Source organism: Beta vulgaris, chromosome 5 (assembly GCF_026745355.1).
Source record: "Beta vulgaris subsp. vulgaris cultivar EL10 chromosome 5, EL10.2, whole genome shotgun sequence".
NCBI classification, from domain to species: Eukaryota; Viridiplantae; Streptophyta; class Magnoliopsida; order Caryophyllales; family Amaranthaceae; genus Beta; species Beta vulgaris.
Genome location: NC_079206.1, coordinates 60,017,911 through 60,033,406, shown reverse-complemented (window position 1 = coordinate 60,033,406; position 15,496 = coordinate 60,017,911). Strand labels below are relative to the sequence as shown.

Genomic DNA, 15,496 nt, shown 5'->3' with positions numbered 1-15,496 from the left:
CGGGCTGAAATTATGGGAAACTTGTCCATGGCCCGGCCCGGCCCACGGGCCTGGCGGGCCGGGCTCGTGCTCACCGCGGGCTTGGTCCAAAAATCACAGTTTTTGAAAAAAAAATATTTGCAAGGCCCACGGGCTCGTGCCGGGCCCGGGCCGAAATCTAAAATCCCCCAACGTGCAAGGCCCACGGCCCATGTTACGGCTAGCGGGCCGGGCCGGGCCCATAGCGGGCTCGGGCCGGGCCGAAAACGGGCCGGGCTCGGGCAGCCCACGGGCCAGCCCGGCCCATGGCCACCTTTATTACCAACCAACAACTTATCATACGTGCGCGTATAAGTGTTACGAGTATTTTGGGACGCATGGAGTAATGCAAATTGTTTTCCCCTTACTTGAAAAGATAATTAACAGACGTTCGATTCGATACATTTCTTTTATGTCTCTATGAATTGCATGTTTGTAGCAATAGGGACAAAAAGTTTGCAATTTCAATCGACTAGGCGTGTTGTGGCGATTCTTTTAAGTAATATATATTGAGACGCCTTATGATCCCTTATTAACACTCTCTCGAACACAACTAGTACATTCCAAGATAACCTTTACTCGGACATCTTTAGCCTTAGCCGTGAACCTCCTTTGAATATTTGATTTAGAAAGGAACAAAATAAAAAATTTCCAAAAATAGAAATACAATACGAAATATTTTGTAGAAATCAATAGAGTAACAATAATTTATAAGTATAGAAATACTTCGTTATCAAATTCAAAAGGTTTCTAATTAGATTTTTAATCTCGTATTTCATATAAGTAACCGTCCATTGTTACCAAAGACTTCAATTTTGAAATCTTAAAAATCAGAGTTCCTCATCTTTAACGCCTCATATGAGCTAATTGTCTGTTTCAGTTTTTCCATTATGGCAATTGGCTTCAGGCAGGTTGTCACTTACCTGATATTATAGTAGTATTAATTATGTTACCTTTACTTTTCACAAAATTGCTTCAGAGTTATGGCCATGGCCCACATATATTTGGCTTCAGGCAGGAATTAGTCGGATAAATGCAATACTATTTCTTATGACCATGACCCACATATATTTTGATTATTTCTCTCACCCTTGGCAGTTGGCAGTTCCTATCATCTCCTTTTCTAGTAAAACATGTACATAAATGACATACACCCTTTCTACTTATAATACCCATTATCCCCTATTACAACTCGTGGTGGCAAACGGGTCATAACCGGTTCAATTTTGTATTCGGATTACTTTGGGGTCGGGTCATAACACGGGTCAACTTTGTGTATTCAGGTCGGGTCAATATCGGGTCCATTAAATTTCGGGTTATATCTGGTCGGGTCGGGTTAAGTCGGAATTTTAATCTAGCAAATAAATAAAACACATATAAGACTAATAAAATTAAGTGAAATAATTAATGGGAAGTAGCTAAGTCATATATAGGATTTCATTACAATTTTTTCCCTTAAATTTGTTTAAAAAATAACTAATATGACAACTTTTCGGATCGGGTTCGGGTCATCATTATCGGGCCAATTTCGGTTCAGGTTATATTCGGGTCTATTTACTTCTGGGTCATGTTATTTCGGGTGAAAACGGGTCTCAGACGGGTCAATGGGTAAAGGTCTATTTGCCGGCTATAATTACAACTACTTTTACAACAAATTAGCAAAAGAATTGTCCCACAAGCTAAGTCTCATAACACATTGGAGCCACGAGTTTGCGACTATTTGGAACACATGGAGTATGATTTAAACACTTCAGATTTTTGGTGCGAGTGATTTAAACACTTCACATTTTTGGTGTGAGTGATTAAAACAGTCAGATTAATGAGGTAATTGTAACTTTAGCTACACGAAGTCCACCACCTGAATGAGTAAGAAAGATTCTACAATCAATATAATACCATATTAGAAATTGTAAATAAATTAAAAAAATCTACTACTAGGCCTTTATCGTACACTCCTAACCAAATTAAATTAACTTACCCTCACAAATCAATGTATAGCGGAAGTAAGGATCGTATCCACATGGAGCAATGACACAAGTCGATAATTAACGCAAGCAATGTCCTACTAGGAGAAAAGTGATTAGAATATAGGGGAATTTGGAACAATGCACCAAAAATTACAATATGCAAATTAATAAATGAGAGATGAACACAATAGTAAAAAGCCTTGGACTCGATTAATATCCACTTCCAACCAAGTTTCCGATCATTGAACTCACAATCCTAACAAATCCTTTGGTCACCTATTGTAAAGCCTGGACTTTTATCTTCCTAGATCGTGGTTAAACAACCACGATCAGCGTGGTTTGAAACCTCTTACTATTACTTAACTTAAACGATTAGCACTTAAGTTCAAACCAATAGTATCATTAAAACCGAGGAACAATAGGATTGCCAATGCTATTTATGCAACAACATTCCAGCAATAAGTTAAAGTCTCCCTAAATTCAGCATCAATGTTGCAAATAATGAAGAATTTAGTATGGTGCCATTGAACAAGGAACAATAACAATCCGATTATGTCCCTAATTCTAGCATTAGATCATTCTGTAATACTCCGTATTTTTAGTAAGTTATTATCTATATTTTTAGAAAAGTTTTAGTTTTTAAAAAAGGTTTTATTTACTAAAAAGGCTTATTATTTATTAAAAAGGCTTTTATAAAAGATTTTGAGTATTTATAAATAAATTGTAGCCCAAATAAATATTGGGTCTAAGTTTACTAGTTTTAAAACCCAAGTACTTTGGTAACAAAATTTCAAAGATGTTTTAAAGAAATTTAAAAAGATTTAGAAAAGAAAAGAAGAAAAAAAAAAAAGAGGTTTTCAAAAGATTTAAAGAAAAAGGATTTATAAAAAAAAAAAAAAAAAAAAAAAAAGGAAAATTTCGGCGCATTCTCACGCCTTATCTGATGAAGCTTTGTTTACTTTGTTTTTATTAATTTTCCTTTTTGCTTATCTTTTTTTTAGTTATTTTAGCTTAGATAACTACGTATTATGGGGTAATTTATATCTTTTCCTAATCTAGTTGGATAAGTGTAAATATTAGTTATATCTTATCTAGATTAGTTTATCTTTTTCTCTAAATCTATCTTTTATTCCTAATCCTATTCCGATTCTACTTTTCCAACTAGTATAAATAGGGGTCTCCACCCATCATATTTTTCACACCAAATTTGAGAAATAAATCTCTTTTCTCAAGTTTAAACTCTCTCTCCCTTTTAGCCTACCTTTTCTCTTCTCCCTAGTAGTTATTAATTATTCAAGGTGCGTGTATTTGTAGATCTTTAATAATTGTTTTGCAAGTATAGTATCATGTTTTTAGGAAAATACTTTGGATTGAAATATATGTTTTTATGAGTTTATTATCAACTACATCTATTTTATATGAACATGTTTGAATGTTTATAAATTTTATTTATAAATTTTGAATTATGTCTTTCATTTAATATATTTATAAAGTTTTATCTTTGAATTTATATTCAGATATTTTAGAAGGAGTTTGATCTTTAGATTCACGTTTATATATTAAAAGGAGTGTTTTTGAACTATTATTATTTTTCAAAGGTTAACCTTGAGCAAGTTATTTTATTTATGCCTTTATATGGCTAAAGTTTTATATAAGAATTATTATTCTTTTTAAAGGAGGATTATTTCCGAAGGATTTTTATTAGTTATATGATCTTTTATGATCACAATTTATAAAGAGGCCACGGCTTGTTATTTATTAGCAAGAACGGTAGCTATTATATTATTTACCCATGTACTTTTTGTATAAGTCATGGGACAAGGTAGTTCCCCTCGTAATAGACTCAGTAAGGAATACTAAACTTGGGGGGTGTGCACACTTTAGGCAAGGTACCTAGGCAAGGAAAAAGGATTTTTATCAAGGTTATATACTTTATATTATATAAGTATTATCAAGTATCCAAGAAAGGTTTTTTGAAATTAAATATTTCAAAAGTTTGATTAAATAAAGAGTTTAAATTTCACATATACATGTACTCAGTATTTTTACTGACACGCTTTTGTTTTGTTTTGTTTTATGGCTTTGTCCCTGTGATGATGACCCTTTTGGTGAGCAGAATTTACAGGTTGATTGATGCATACTTCATATGGGGGAGCTAGTGAGGAATCATAATTAGTCAAGGAGTTGTTATTTTATTTTCTTTATTTGTATTGTTATATAGTTGTACAATAAAGTTTATATTAATAAAGAAAAGTTATTTAAGTTTTTCCGCTGCACTAGTTTCAAGTTCAGTTAGTAGTTAGTATTAAAGCCTTTAACGTTATCACGTGGCGGTAATACTCTCAAGTTTCTCAAGGAGTTTTATATTAAATAAGTTTTCCAAAAGAGAGAAATTTGGGGGTGTTACAAAGTGGTATCAGAGCTATGTGAAGCTCATTAAATTTTGAGGAGAAAGCAAACGTATTTTACAAACAAAAGAAAAAAGTTGTTTGAATATTGTATTTTCGAGTAAAGCTTACGAAAGGTTTTATAAAGTTCTTTTGTTCTCACTATATTATATTATTTTGATAATATATTAATATTTTCTCAAATAGTTTTCCTACAAAACTTGTCTTTAGTATCAGTATGTAATTCTTTATTATTTCAAGAATTTGAAAAATTTTCCTACTCAAATCGTATAACTTTTTAGTTGTTATAAACTACCTTTTGTACTTATTCAAATACCTTCTTTATTATGGTTATCTATTTTGAAGGCAATTATTTCTATTATTAATACCTTGAGATAGAGGTTTTTTTTAAAGTTAAAAAGTTATTTTTGAAAGTGTTATTTACTCTCTAGTGATTTTATTATTACATTTTCATCAGCAATGATTTTTATATTATTTGTATTACAAAGTTGGTAAATAATTTTAAGTCAAGTTTTAAGCCTTAGCGAGTTACGGGAGCGTAACTCCTTTTAAGAGGGGTAGAATACGATAGAGTTTCGCGCTTTTAACTTAAAACGCTATTTTTGACCTACTTTTGACTTATTTTATGAGTTATTATGTGAGCCAACTTATTTTTATAGAGAGTTTGTGGTATATGTGAATTACATGCTTTACTTCTTACTTGCTTGTTTCAAGTTTCGAGGACGAAACTTCTTTTAAGGGGGTAGTCTGTAATACTCCGTATTTTTAGTAAGTTATTATCTATATTTTTAGAAAAGTTTTAGTTTTTAAAAAGGTTTTATTTACTAAAAAGGCTTATTATTTATTAAAAAGGCTTTTATAAAAAATTTTGAGTATTTATAAATAAATTTAGCCCAAATAAATATTGGCGCTAAGTTTACTAGTTTTAAACCAAGTACTTTGGTAACAAAATTTAAAAATGTTTTAAAGAAATTAAAAAGTTTAGAAAAGAAAAGAAGAAAAAAAAAAAAGGTTTCAAAAGATTTAAAGAAAAAGATTTATAAAAAAAAAAAAAAAAAAAAAAAGAAAATTTCGGCGCATCCACGCCTATCTGATGAAGCTTTGTTTACTTTGTTTTTATTAATTTTCCTTTTTGCTTATCTTTTTTTTAGTTATTTTAGCTTAGATAACTACGTATTATGGGGTAATTTATATCTTTTCCTAATCTTAGTTGGATAAGTGTAAATATTAGTTATATCTTATCTAGATTAGTTTATCTTTTTCTCTAAATCTATCTTTTAGTTTCCTAATCCTATTCCGATTCTACTTTTCCAACTAGTATAAATAGGGGTCTCCACCCATCATATTTTTCACACCAAATTTGAGAAATAAATCTCTTTTCTCAAGTTTAAACTCTCTCTCCCTTTAGCCTACCTTTTCTCTTCTCCCTAGTAGTTATTAATTATTCAAGGTGCGTGTATTTGTAGATCTTTAATAATTGTTTTGCAAGTTAGTATCATGTTTTTAGGAAAATATTTTGGATTGAAATATATGTTTTTATGAGTTTTATTATGAACTACATCTTTTTATATGAACATGTTTGAATGTTTATAAATTTTATTTATAATTTGAATTATGTCTTTCATTTAATATATTTATAAAGTTTATCTTTGAATTTATATTCAAATATTTTAGAAGGAGTTTGATCTTTAGATTCAGTTTATATATTTAAAAAGGAGTGTTTTTGAACTATTATTATTTTTCAAAGGTTAACCTTGAGCAAGTTATTTTATTTATGCCTTTATATGGCTAAGTTTATAAGAATTATTATTCTTTTTAAAGGAGGATTATTTCGAAAGGATTTTTATAGTTATATGATCTTTTATGATCACAATTTATAAAGAGGCCACGGCTTGTTATTTATTAGCAAGAACGGTAGCTATTATATTATTTACCCATGTACTTTTTGTATAAGTCATGGACAAGGTAGTTCCCCTCGTAATAGACTCAGTAAGGAATACTAAACTTGGGGGGTGTGCACACTTTAGGCAAGGTACCTAGGCAAGGAAAAAGGATTTTTTATCAAGGTTATATACTTTATATTATATAAGTATTATCAAGTATCCAAGAAAGGTTTTTTGAAATTAAATATTTCAAAAGTTTATAAATAAAGAGTTTAATATTCCATATACATGTACTCAGTATTTTTACTGACACGCTTTTGTTTTGTTTTGTTTTATGGCTTTGTCCCTGTGATGACCCTTTTGGTGAGCAGAATTTACAGGTTGATTGATGCATACTTCATATGGGGGAGCTAGTGAGGAATCATAATTAGTCAAGGAGTTGTTATTTTATTTTCTTTATTTGTATTGTTATATAGTTGTACAATAAAGTTTATATTAATAAAGAAAAGTTATTTAAGTTTTTCCGCTGCACTAGTTTAAGTTCAGTTAGTAGTTAGTATTAAAGCCTTTAACGTTATCACGTGGCGGTAATACTCTCAAGTTTCTCAAGGAGTTTTATATTAAATAAGTTTTCCAAAAGAGAGAAATTTGGGGTGTTACACATTCATACAAAAAAACTAGTAGCACCCCTGGCATTATTATACAAATATCATGAAAACAAACACATGACACTTAACAATAACCAAGGGAGATATTAAGATAAAGAAGTTCTCACATATCAATGGTTAAAAGCTTCAATCAATCGATTCCAAGAAGATGTTTCAGCTAGAATCCACATACTAAACATTACAAATCACTAAGGAAAAGAGTGTTTGAAACCCTAGAAAAGTAAGTAGATAAAGTGTTCTAACCCTTGCTCTCGCTTACAATATGTCGATGAGAGAGAAATAACTAAATCCTCCATAAGGAAAACAAAACGCAAGTGGGCGGTTATAGCTGGGGTCGCGACCCGCGACGGCAAGGCATCACGGCCCGCGACACTGACCGCGTCCCGCGATGATCTTACTGCCCACCAAACTACAAAGCAACAAAACTAAGGAGGGGAAAGGGAAGAAATGCCATGAAAGGGGACTTGGGGACGCTTCTAATATGCTTGGACGCCACGCACACCAAAGATGTTTGGATGCCTTGAACTCGAAACTCGGAAGACTTTGACGCTGGGGTGCTCGTAAGCTTCGAATGAATCGCAGCTAGGAAGATCGGATGCATGAATGCCTTGGAGCTATGAAAGTAAGTCTCCGGAACGCAAAAGTGCCTCGGAAGATGCCATAACACAAAACTGCAGTAAAAACACCAAAACTCACGACAAGACTGGATAAACTCACTGATGCCAAACCAAACCAAAAACCCGACTCTAAGCCCAAACCGGCACACAAAACAACCTAAAATTCGCCTAAGATCGGCGAATAACTTAGACGCATCATCTACCTACAAAATAACAAATTCCAACTATCTCCTATCATAACTCTCCTATCACAACTACTTCTACAATAAATTAGCGAAAGAATAGGCCCACAAGCTAGCTCTCATAGAACTTTTAGCTAAGGCTTCGCTGGTATCCTGGAATGCAAAGAGCATGATTTACACTTTTGATTTATGAGGCCATTATAACTTAAGCTATTCAAAGTGCACCACCTAAATGAGGTATAAAGATTCTACAATCAGTCGATCAATATAGTACCAAATTGAAAATTGTGAAAAGGAAATATAGTACCAAATTGAAAATTGTGAAAAGGAAATCATTTTAACCTATGAATTAACAAAAATGGATGCGAAGTTGCTATGACATAGTGCATTTAAGCATACTTAGCAAGACTATGACCTGATCATTTAGTATTAGAGGTATTTGAATATGAGGACCTCTTCGTACACGCTGCTACAAGTTGGGAGAATGAGGATGACTTATTTTGTAACAATGTCGTAGGAGAATCATACTCCTGGACGACCCCTACAAAAGGCATTCCAGATACAATAAGTAGCAGGTAGAAAAACATTAAGCATCTTGCATCAATTCAATCTAAAATTCTAAAAATAGAAGTTTTTGATGGAGAGGTCATAGACTCATAGATAAGAGTGTTTATTTTTACCATGACTGAGCAGCAACACCATGTCGCTGTCAAGAACAGAAGTCATGCGATGTGCAATTGTGATTAGTGTACAACCATGAAAGTGTCGTTTAAGAGTTATTTGGATAAGATTATCTGTTGTTGTGTCAACGGAGGCCGTTGCTTCATCAAGGATCAACACCTTGCTTTTCTTGAGTAGTACGCGCCCAAGACAAACTAGTTGTTTCTGACCCATGCTCCAGTTCTCTCCGTTTTCATGAACTGTATGCATTGTTGCAAACAACAACCATTATTGGCATAAGTATGGTTATAGTATAATATAGACACTACTGTCATTAGAAAGAAACTAAGACTAACCATTAGAATCTAACTTTCTTTCCATCTTCCGGACTTGATCTCCAAGTTGACACTTATCCAGAGTCTACAAGTAGATTAATAAAACATTTGAGTTAGTACATATTGGTAATCTTTCAATCATAAAGCCAAAGGAAAAGACTCAAGACACGCACTCACATCCCATATTTGTTCATCGGTGTATTGCTCAAGCGGGTCTAAATTGCTTCGGAGTGTTCCCTGAAACATGGTTGGATCCTGAGGGATGATGCTGAGTCTTGACCTCAAATCTTCGAGTCCAATGGACGAGATATCAATACCATCAATCACAATCTGACCAGCTGTAGGTTCAACAATCCGGAAAAGTGCTTGTATTAGAGTCGATTTACCGCTGCCTGTTCTCCCAACAATGCCTGTTTTCATCGCTCCCGGAAATGTACATGTCACACCATGTAGCACGAGTGGCAAATGTGGAGCATAACGGACCTTTAAATTCTGAACTCTGATTTCCCCGTGTGATGGCCAAGAACAATCCGGTCTGTTTTCTTCTATAATAAGAGGAGCCTCACTAGGAATGGACAGGAACTGAAGGATTCTCTCCACTGATATCATTTTAGTTTGCCAATGGCATAAGGACCATATTGCATTTGGTAGGCGACTGTTTAAGGTGAGCCCATATGTCACAGCTAAGCCTGCAATTTCTGTACATGAAAAATAGAAGTGATTTTAGATTTATCAATCTAAAAGGACATAATTACATATAGGGATAGAAAAAGAAAAGCTAGAACATACCAGGATTTATTCTATCTGCAAAGTAGAGGGAGAGAACCAAAAGGAAGGCTAATGTAATGCAAGAGAATGCATCTAGTCGCAACATTAGCCATTTCATTACAGCAGCAAGATGGAAATCAGGGCGAGAATATGCATCTACTATTTTCATATATGTTAGCTGGAATCTTGATTCTTGATCAAAGCTCCTAATTGTTGTTATGCCCGAAATTGTTTCAGAGAAAAATTGAATGACTGGAGCTTCGCATATGCGACTCAATCGTGATAGTTCTCTTGATAACTGCATATAGGATTGCTGCATATGATAGAAGATTAGTGTTTCAGAATAACATCCAGGAGCAATTTTATTGTGTTTCAGAATTTGTGCAGCTAGTGCAGGTACGAACTTGGCTTTTTCTTTTTGAATAGCTTCTGGCTCAATAGAAAGCAGGAGCCTTCTAATAACTGTACTTATGCTTAAATCTTAAATAAGGGCCATAGGAAATGCATATATTCTTTGAGATCACATGATTCCAGAAGCTTATTAAAAATTACCTGATACCAGATGGAGGCAAATATCAAGGGGATGAAAATGAGCAAAACTTGCGATGTCACCATAGACATCACAGCAACGATTCCCAGAACTTGAATGGATTGAGAGATAAGGCCCTTTAGTAGCCATGGTATTCGCATCTCCACAACACTCTGATCTGTTGAGCACTATATGGAAGAATTTGAATCGAATTTAGTATTTGTTTGGACATAAAAAACAAACATGCATGAACAATCACTTACCCTGTTGAGAATTCTTCCAGTAGGTGTAGCTTCATAAAACGACATAGGAGCACGAAAAATACTCTGAAGCATTTTTGTGAAGAGCAAGGTAGCAGTTTTGTACCCTGTAGTTAGAACCAGCATGTCTACAACAATGGTGCAGATACATATACCGATAGCCAAGCATACATAAACAATCATCAGTTCAAATCCATTGACAACATGTTTATCATCAGATTTTGCTCCAGGAATTGCTGATGCCAACCAATAATTGCTTCCTATTTGAAGAATTTCTAAGAGTATTAAGGCCAGAAATGTGAGAAGAACCAGAACTCCTCCATATGTAGTTGTGATGTATTCCCAGTAAACTAAAAACTCGACGCTGCCTTTTTCTCTTTCTTCTTCTTTTACTAGCTGTGATATTGCAGGTGGTGCTAATTTAGCATCTCCGTCATCATCATCATCATCATCTGCTTCAGCATTTACAACACCGTTACTGACGCTGCTCATAGTAGTATCACCAGTTTCAATGGCACGTGTAGGCGTGGTTGAATCGAGTGTAGATGTTGGCATAGCTGCATTCTGAGCACCTACAAGTTGTGCAAAATCTGACCCTGGAACGAGAATGTCATCATACTTCCCAACTTGTGCTATTCTTCCATCTTTCATGACCTAATGAGAAACTCAAGGTGCTATAAAATTGTAAACCTTAAGATGTTTTTATAACCTTAATAAGAAATGATGTCTTGTATATAAAGTAGATATATATAGAAATACTGAACATCACCCTAACCTTGCATTGCACCAGTTAAAAAGAAACTAGTTATATATACATTATTTTACCTGATATATAAATCCAAATGCAAAAAATTATTGAAAGAAGACAGCAGGTTGTTACTGAACTCACCACAACAAGATCAGCAGCCTTCAAAAAGTCAACTTGATGAGTAACATAGATAACAGTCTTTTCCCTCAGAAGATCAAGCAAAACTTCCTGCCATCCAAAATGAAAACAAGTACTATTAAGAAATATGATCTTTCACCTCACCTGTAAACATAAAGAACATAAAAAGTGAAAGTCTTTAGTATAATTATTTCACCTTATATAAATGAGAGCCTGTATGAACATCGACAGCACTAAAAGGATCATCAAAGAGAAAGATATCGACATTATGGTAGAGAGCACGAGCAATTTGTACTCTTTGCTTTTGTCCGCCACTTAAGTTGATACCTCTCTCACCAATAACAGTTTGATCACCATATGAGAGAATCTCCAAGTCCTTCTTTAGACAACAAGCTTCGAGTATCTGATCATACCTTTCCCGATCCATCTGCTTGCTAAACAATATGTTATCTTGAACCGTACCACTCTGTATCCAGGGTGACTGTGCAACATATGCCTTTGTCCCACACAACTTGATCATCCCAGAAATCTTAGGCATTTCACCCAGAATGCAAGAAAGTAAGCTAGACTTGCCTGAACCAACACTACCACAAATGCCGACCTTCATACCATGAGACACTCTCAAGTTTATGTCTTTTAATGTTGAAGTGGGCGGTGAAGATATATCTTCCCAAGTAAAATTTCCATCAACAATCTCAACTGATGCATCTGAACTACCTGAGGTTAGCTCCTGTAATCTATCTTCTCTGAGCTCCTCAAGAGAAAGAAAAGAGGTAATTCTTCCCAGGGAAACCTTGGCTTGGATTAGCAAAGAAATTGTTTCTGGGAGGAGGTTAATTGGTTCTCGAAGAACCCTAAAGGTTGCAAGTGCAGATAAAATTTTTCCTGTGTTAAGCGGGATTCCTATATATATACAAGAACTAAAAGTAGCCAAAGCCACTAAATTTGGACCTATGCCATAGAAAAAATTCATTATTGCTGAACTATACAGATATTTCTTCAACCATTGTGTCTCCAGTGTCCTAAGCTGAAGAATCTTGGACAAAAAATTCGTCTCCCATCCTTGGAACCTTAAAACTCTCATATTCCTTAAAGTCTCCATAGTCATCTTCATTCTATCATCCTTAGATTCCATTAATTTTTTCTGAAACTTCTCTTGCCATCTGATAAATACAGAGTTTAAAAGCATAAAACTTACTGTAACAAACAAAGCACCAACCGATGCAAGAAGTCCCAACTTATTGTATAATATAAGCAAGGCTAAACCAATCTGCAAAAAGATTAACCATGTATCATGCATGTACACAATGTAATCCTTGATTGACTCAACATCAGAAGCCACTACATTGATAAGTTCCCCTGCAGTACCACGACTAGATTGCTCGTCTTCCACCTCATATGATGATCGATAGGGAAGGTTCAAACATTTGTTGTAGATCATCACAGTGGTCACTCCGCGAAACCTAATTCCAACTTGTTGCATCACAAATATATAGTGTCTCCATATGAAAACATCAAGAAAATTTGCAGCACAAAAGGTGAAAGCGAGGATGTAACCTTGATTTTTGAATTCCTCCTTCCCATTAAGGCATGTTATAAAATTATCAATGAGGTACGGAGCAACATAACAAGCTATTGTGTACATTATCGCCAAGAAACCTGTCCAAAGAATTTCTTTCCAAGCTGACAAGAAGAACACCTTTGCAAGGCCGAACTCAGTAGTTGCAATGCGACTACTAGTAGTAGTACCAATGTTGTTATCAAGATTATCTAGTGACAATGACTTATGTAACCTAGTTTTGAATTTCGGAAATGCTCTAAAAACACTATTAGCAGTGCCAAGTTGAGGGATATCATCAAGGTCTAAAGTGGTTTTCTCAGCAGCCAAAGTAAGTAAAGGACTCAGCCAAGAGAAAGTGAGTGTACTAAAAAGACTAGCATTCTCATAAGGAGTGACAGTATCACAACATCTGACATTAGCCTTACTATTCGAACTTAAATCAACGTGATCCAGAAGCGGTTCTTCAAGATTACAGACATCTTCATTCTCACTGTTTGATCCCACTAAACATAACACAAAAACAAACAATGAAGATATAGCTAATAAGATATAAAAGTGATGGAAGAGGACTTAATGCCTTAACCGACATATATATTTAGTAGAATTTGTTATAATAACAAGACATTAGGATGATAACTGATAACAACCTTAACATAATTTATTCACATACATGAATAAATTTGATTAATTGATTTAGGAGTATTCTTAAGTTGTCAATAACTTCTGGAAATTATGACAATGAAATATTATAAACATAACAGAAATATCACACATTTGATCACCATTTAGCGTGTGTAGAGAAACTATGAACTTGCAATATAATGTGCATGGAAACAGAATCGAAATCACATTACAAATTGAAAAATTCCAACTCTCTTTATTCTTGTTCTTTACCCTTAGAATCGTATCATCAAAGATTCAGACTTTTTATAGTGTATGAAAAGTATCCATAAGAATAAATAAAAAAGCAGTCCATCAAATTTTATTAGATTCGTTTCAATGTATTAGACAGTTTGTAAAAGCATGGATGTACAAAAAACAAAAAGTACGCAGTAAGCTATAATCAACTTTAGTGAATTCTCACTAAAATGGACGACAATGATTTCTAATATCCACTTACATGATATGAATAGATAGGAAAACATAACATATTATATTAACACCAAGTAAATGAGCTGTGATTCGCGCATACTCGGTATGGACACAGTTTGTCCATACCGTGGCAAAGTTGTAAATAAATATAACTTTTTCTTTTTTTTTTTATTTTTCTTTTTAATTTTTTTTTTTGGGTTTTTACTTACATACATTCATGATATGATTCACATTATAGTTGATCTGATTTACATTATAGTTGATCTGATTCATATAATAGTTGAGCTGAATTCTCTCCTTCGTGATCAGAGTTGTCTAAATTGTCAATAATTCAACTTTTTTTTGTCTTTTTCTGATAAAATTACTAACATAGGTATGGACACCGTTGGCCTATACCGGATATGCGCCAATAGTTTCTCCCAAGTAAATAACTGATCACCTTTCACCTTCAATAAAGACATGAAGTGCAAGTAGTAAGCACTAGGTTGCACAGACACAAATAAAGGTATGGGTTTGAATTAGGCTACGGGGACGGAAAAAGACAAGATTTTGAAATTTTAGAACGGGTATGAGTAAGTGACCTAGAAGAAGTAACCGTGCTACATAGGTAGGCACTAGGCAGTAGCAATATAGTGAGTTTAAAGGAAGAGCGAGGTATAGCATACCTTCTGCCATTGTAATGGTCGGTTCGACGTTGGGATTGAGATTGTTGGGGTGGTGGTTGGAGTAGGCACTAGGATGGCAGTGTTGGTGGTGATGAAAGAGTACGGAGTGTTGATGTAGCCTGTAAGATTGCAACTTCTGCGTTAAAAATTGAATCTTTTATCATCGTGCTGCTACCAGATTTTGTATATTTCATGTACGAAGAAAAATTTAGCCAACGTGGCATCCCATATTATATTCTTCCTCGCTTTCATTGCTCCAAAGTTTTTCCAAGCCTTTCAATAACATGCGACATGTCACTAATTGGAATGAAAATTTTCTAATCGTGTTGATTGAGGTGTGTAGGGAATCGGTGTTGTTATCCATTGATAATTAAGGAAACAAATCAGTATCTGATCAAAGATAATCCGTAATTATAGTAATGAGAAGATTGACAAATAAATGAATATCTCACCCCCTATAAATTTGCATGTGAAAGGAAATGATTTCCGTGGGTTTTCATTAGGGGTGAGCACAAACTGTATATCTGATAGAATTTTCATAGACCTGGACTCAAACTCGGACTCAGTGGGTATTAAAAATCTGGAATTGGAATTGGAACTGGTCCAATCAGATCCTAAATTTTTGGACCCAGACCCGAAACCGATGGGTACCAGGTCCAGAATTGGATACCCAGTTGTAAGTTTAATAACATACTAAGATGGGCCAATTGAGCTATAAAATTTTTAAAAAAAATTAAATGGGCATAAAGGCCTACTAAGTACTAACTTTTTACTTAACAACTATTGTCATATTACCAATTCCATATGAGTATATGAAAAAAACAATTCTAAGTAGCGAGTACCTGGACCCAGACCCGTTCCAAACGGGTACCCAGAGCCGGAACCAGTCAAACCGGGTACCCACCAGGTACCGGGTCCGCCAAATTTCTATCCTGAATTGGAACATGATGCAACCAGGTCCATTTTTTGGACCCGGGTCCGGGTCTGAGTCTAGGTA

At 34.4% G+C, this 15,496-nt stretch overlaps 1 protein-coding gene across 3 annotated transcripts; it reads right to left on the bottom strand.

Annotated features, from left to right (window-relative positions):
• Positions 1–7,042: 7,042 nt before the first annotated feature.
• Positions 7,043–13,311, bottom strand: LOC104894388 (ABC transporter C family member 3). 3 transcript variants are annotated; one of them, XM_057395226.1, is made up of 10 exons: positions 11,378–12,961; positions 11,185–11,271; positions 10,299–10,949; positions 10,059–10,223; positions 9,528–9,819; positions 8,916–9,436; positions 8,760–8,823; positions 8,424–8,663; positions 8,159–8,284; positions 7,043–7,615 (listed from the first exon to the last, which is right to left on the bottom strand). In XM_057395226.1, exons 1-9 carry the CDS (start codon positions 12,824–12,826, stop codon positions 8,163–8,165), a joined length of 3,591 nt encoding a protein of 1,196 aa, XP_057251209.1. In that variant the 5' UTR covers positions 12,827–12,961; the 3' UTR covers positions 7,043–7,615; positions 8,159–8,162. The 3 variants fall into 3 exon arrangements, with proteins under 3 accessions (XP_057251209.1, XP_057251210.1, XP_048501256.2); XM_057395227.1 differs by having other exon boundaries at positions 7,043–8,284; positions 11,378–12,451; positions 12,550–12,725; XM_048645299.2 differs by having other exon boundaries at positions 7,043–8,284; positions 11,378–13,311.
• Between the last annotated feature and the right edge of the window lie 2,185 nt (positions 13,312–15,496).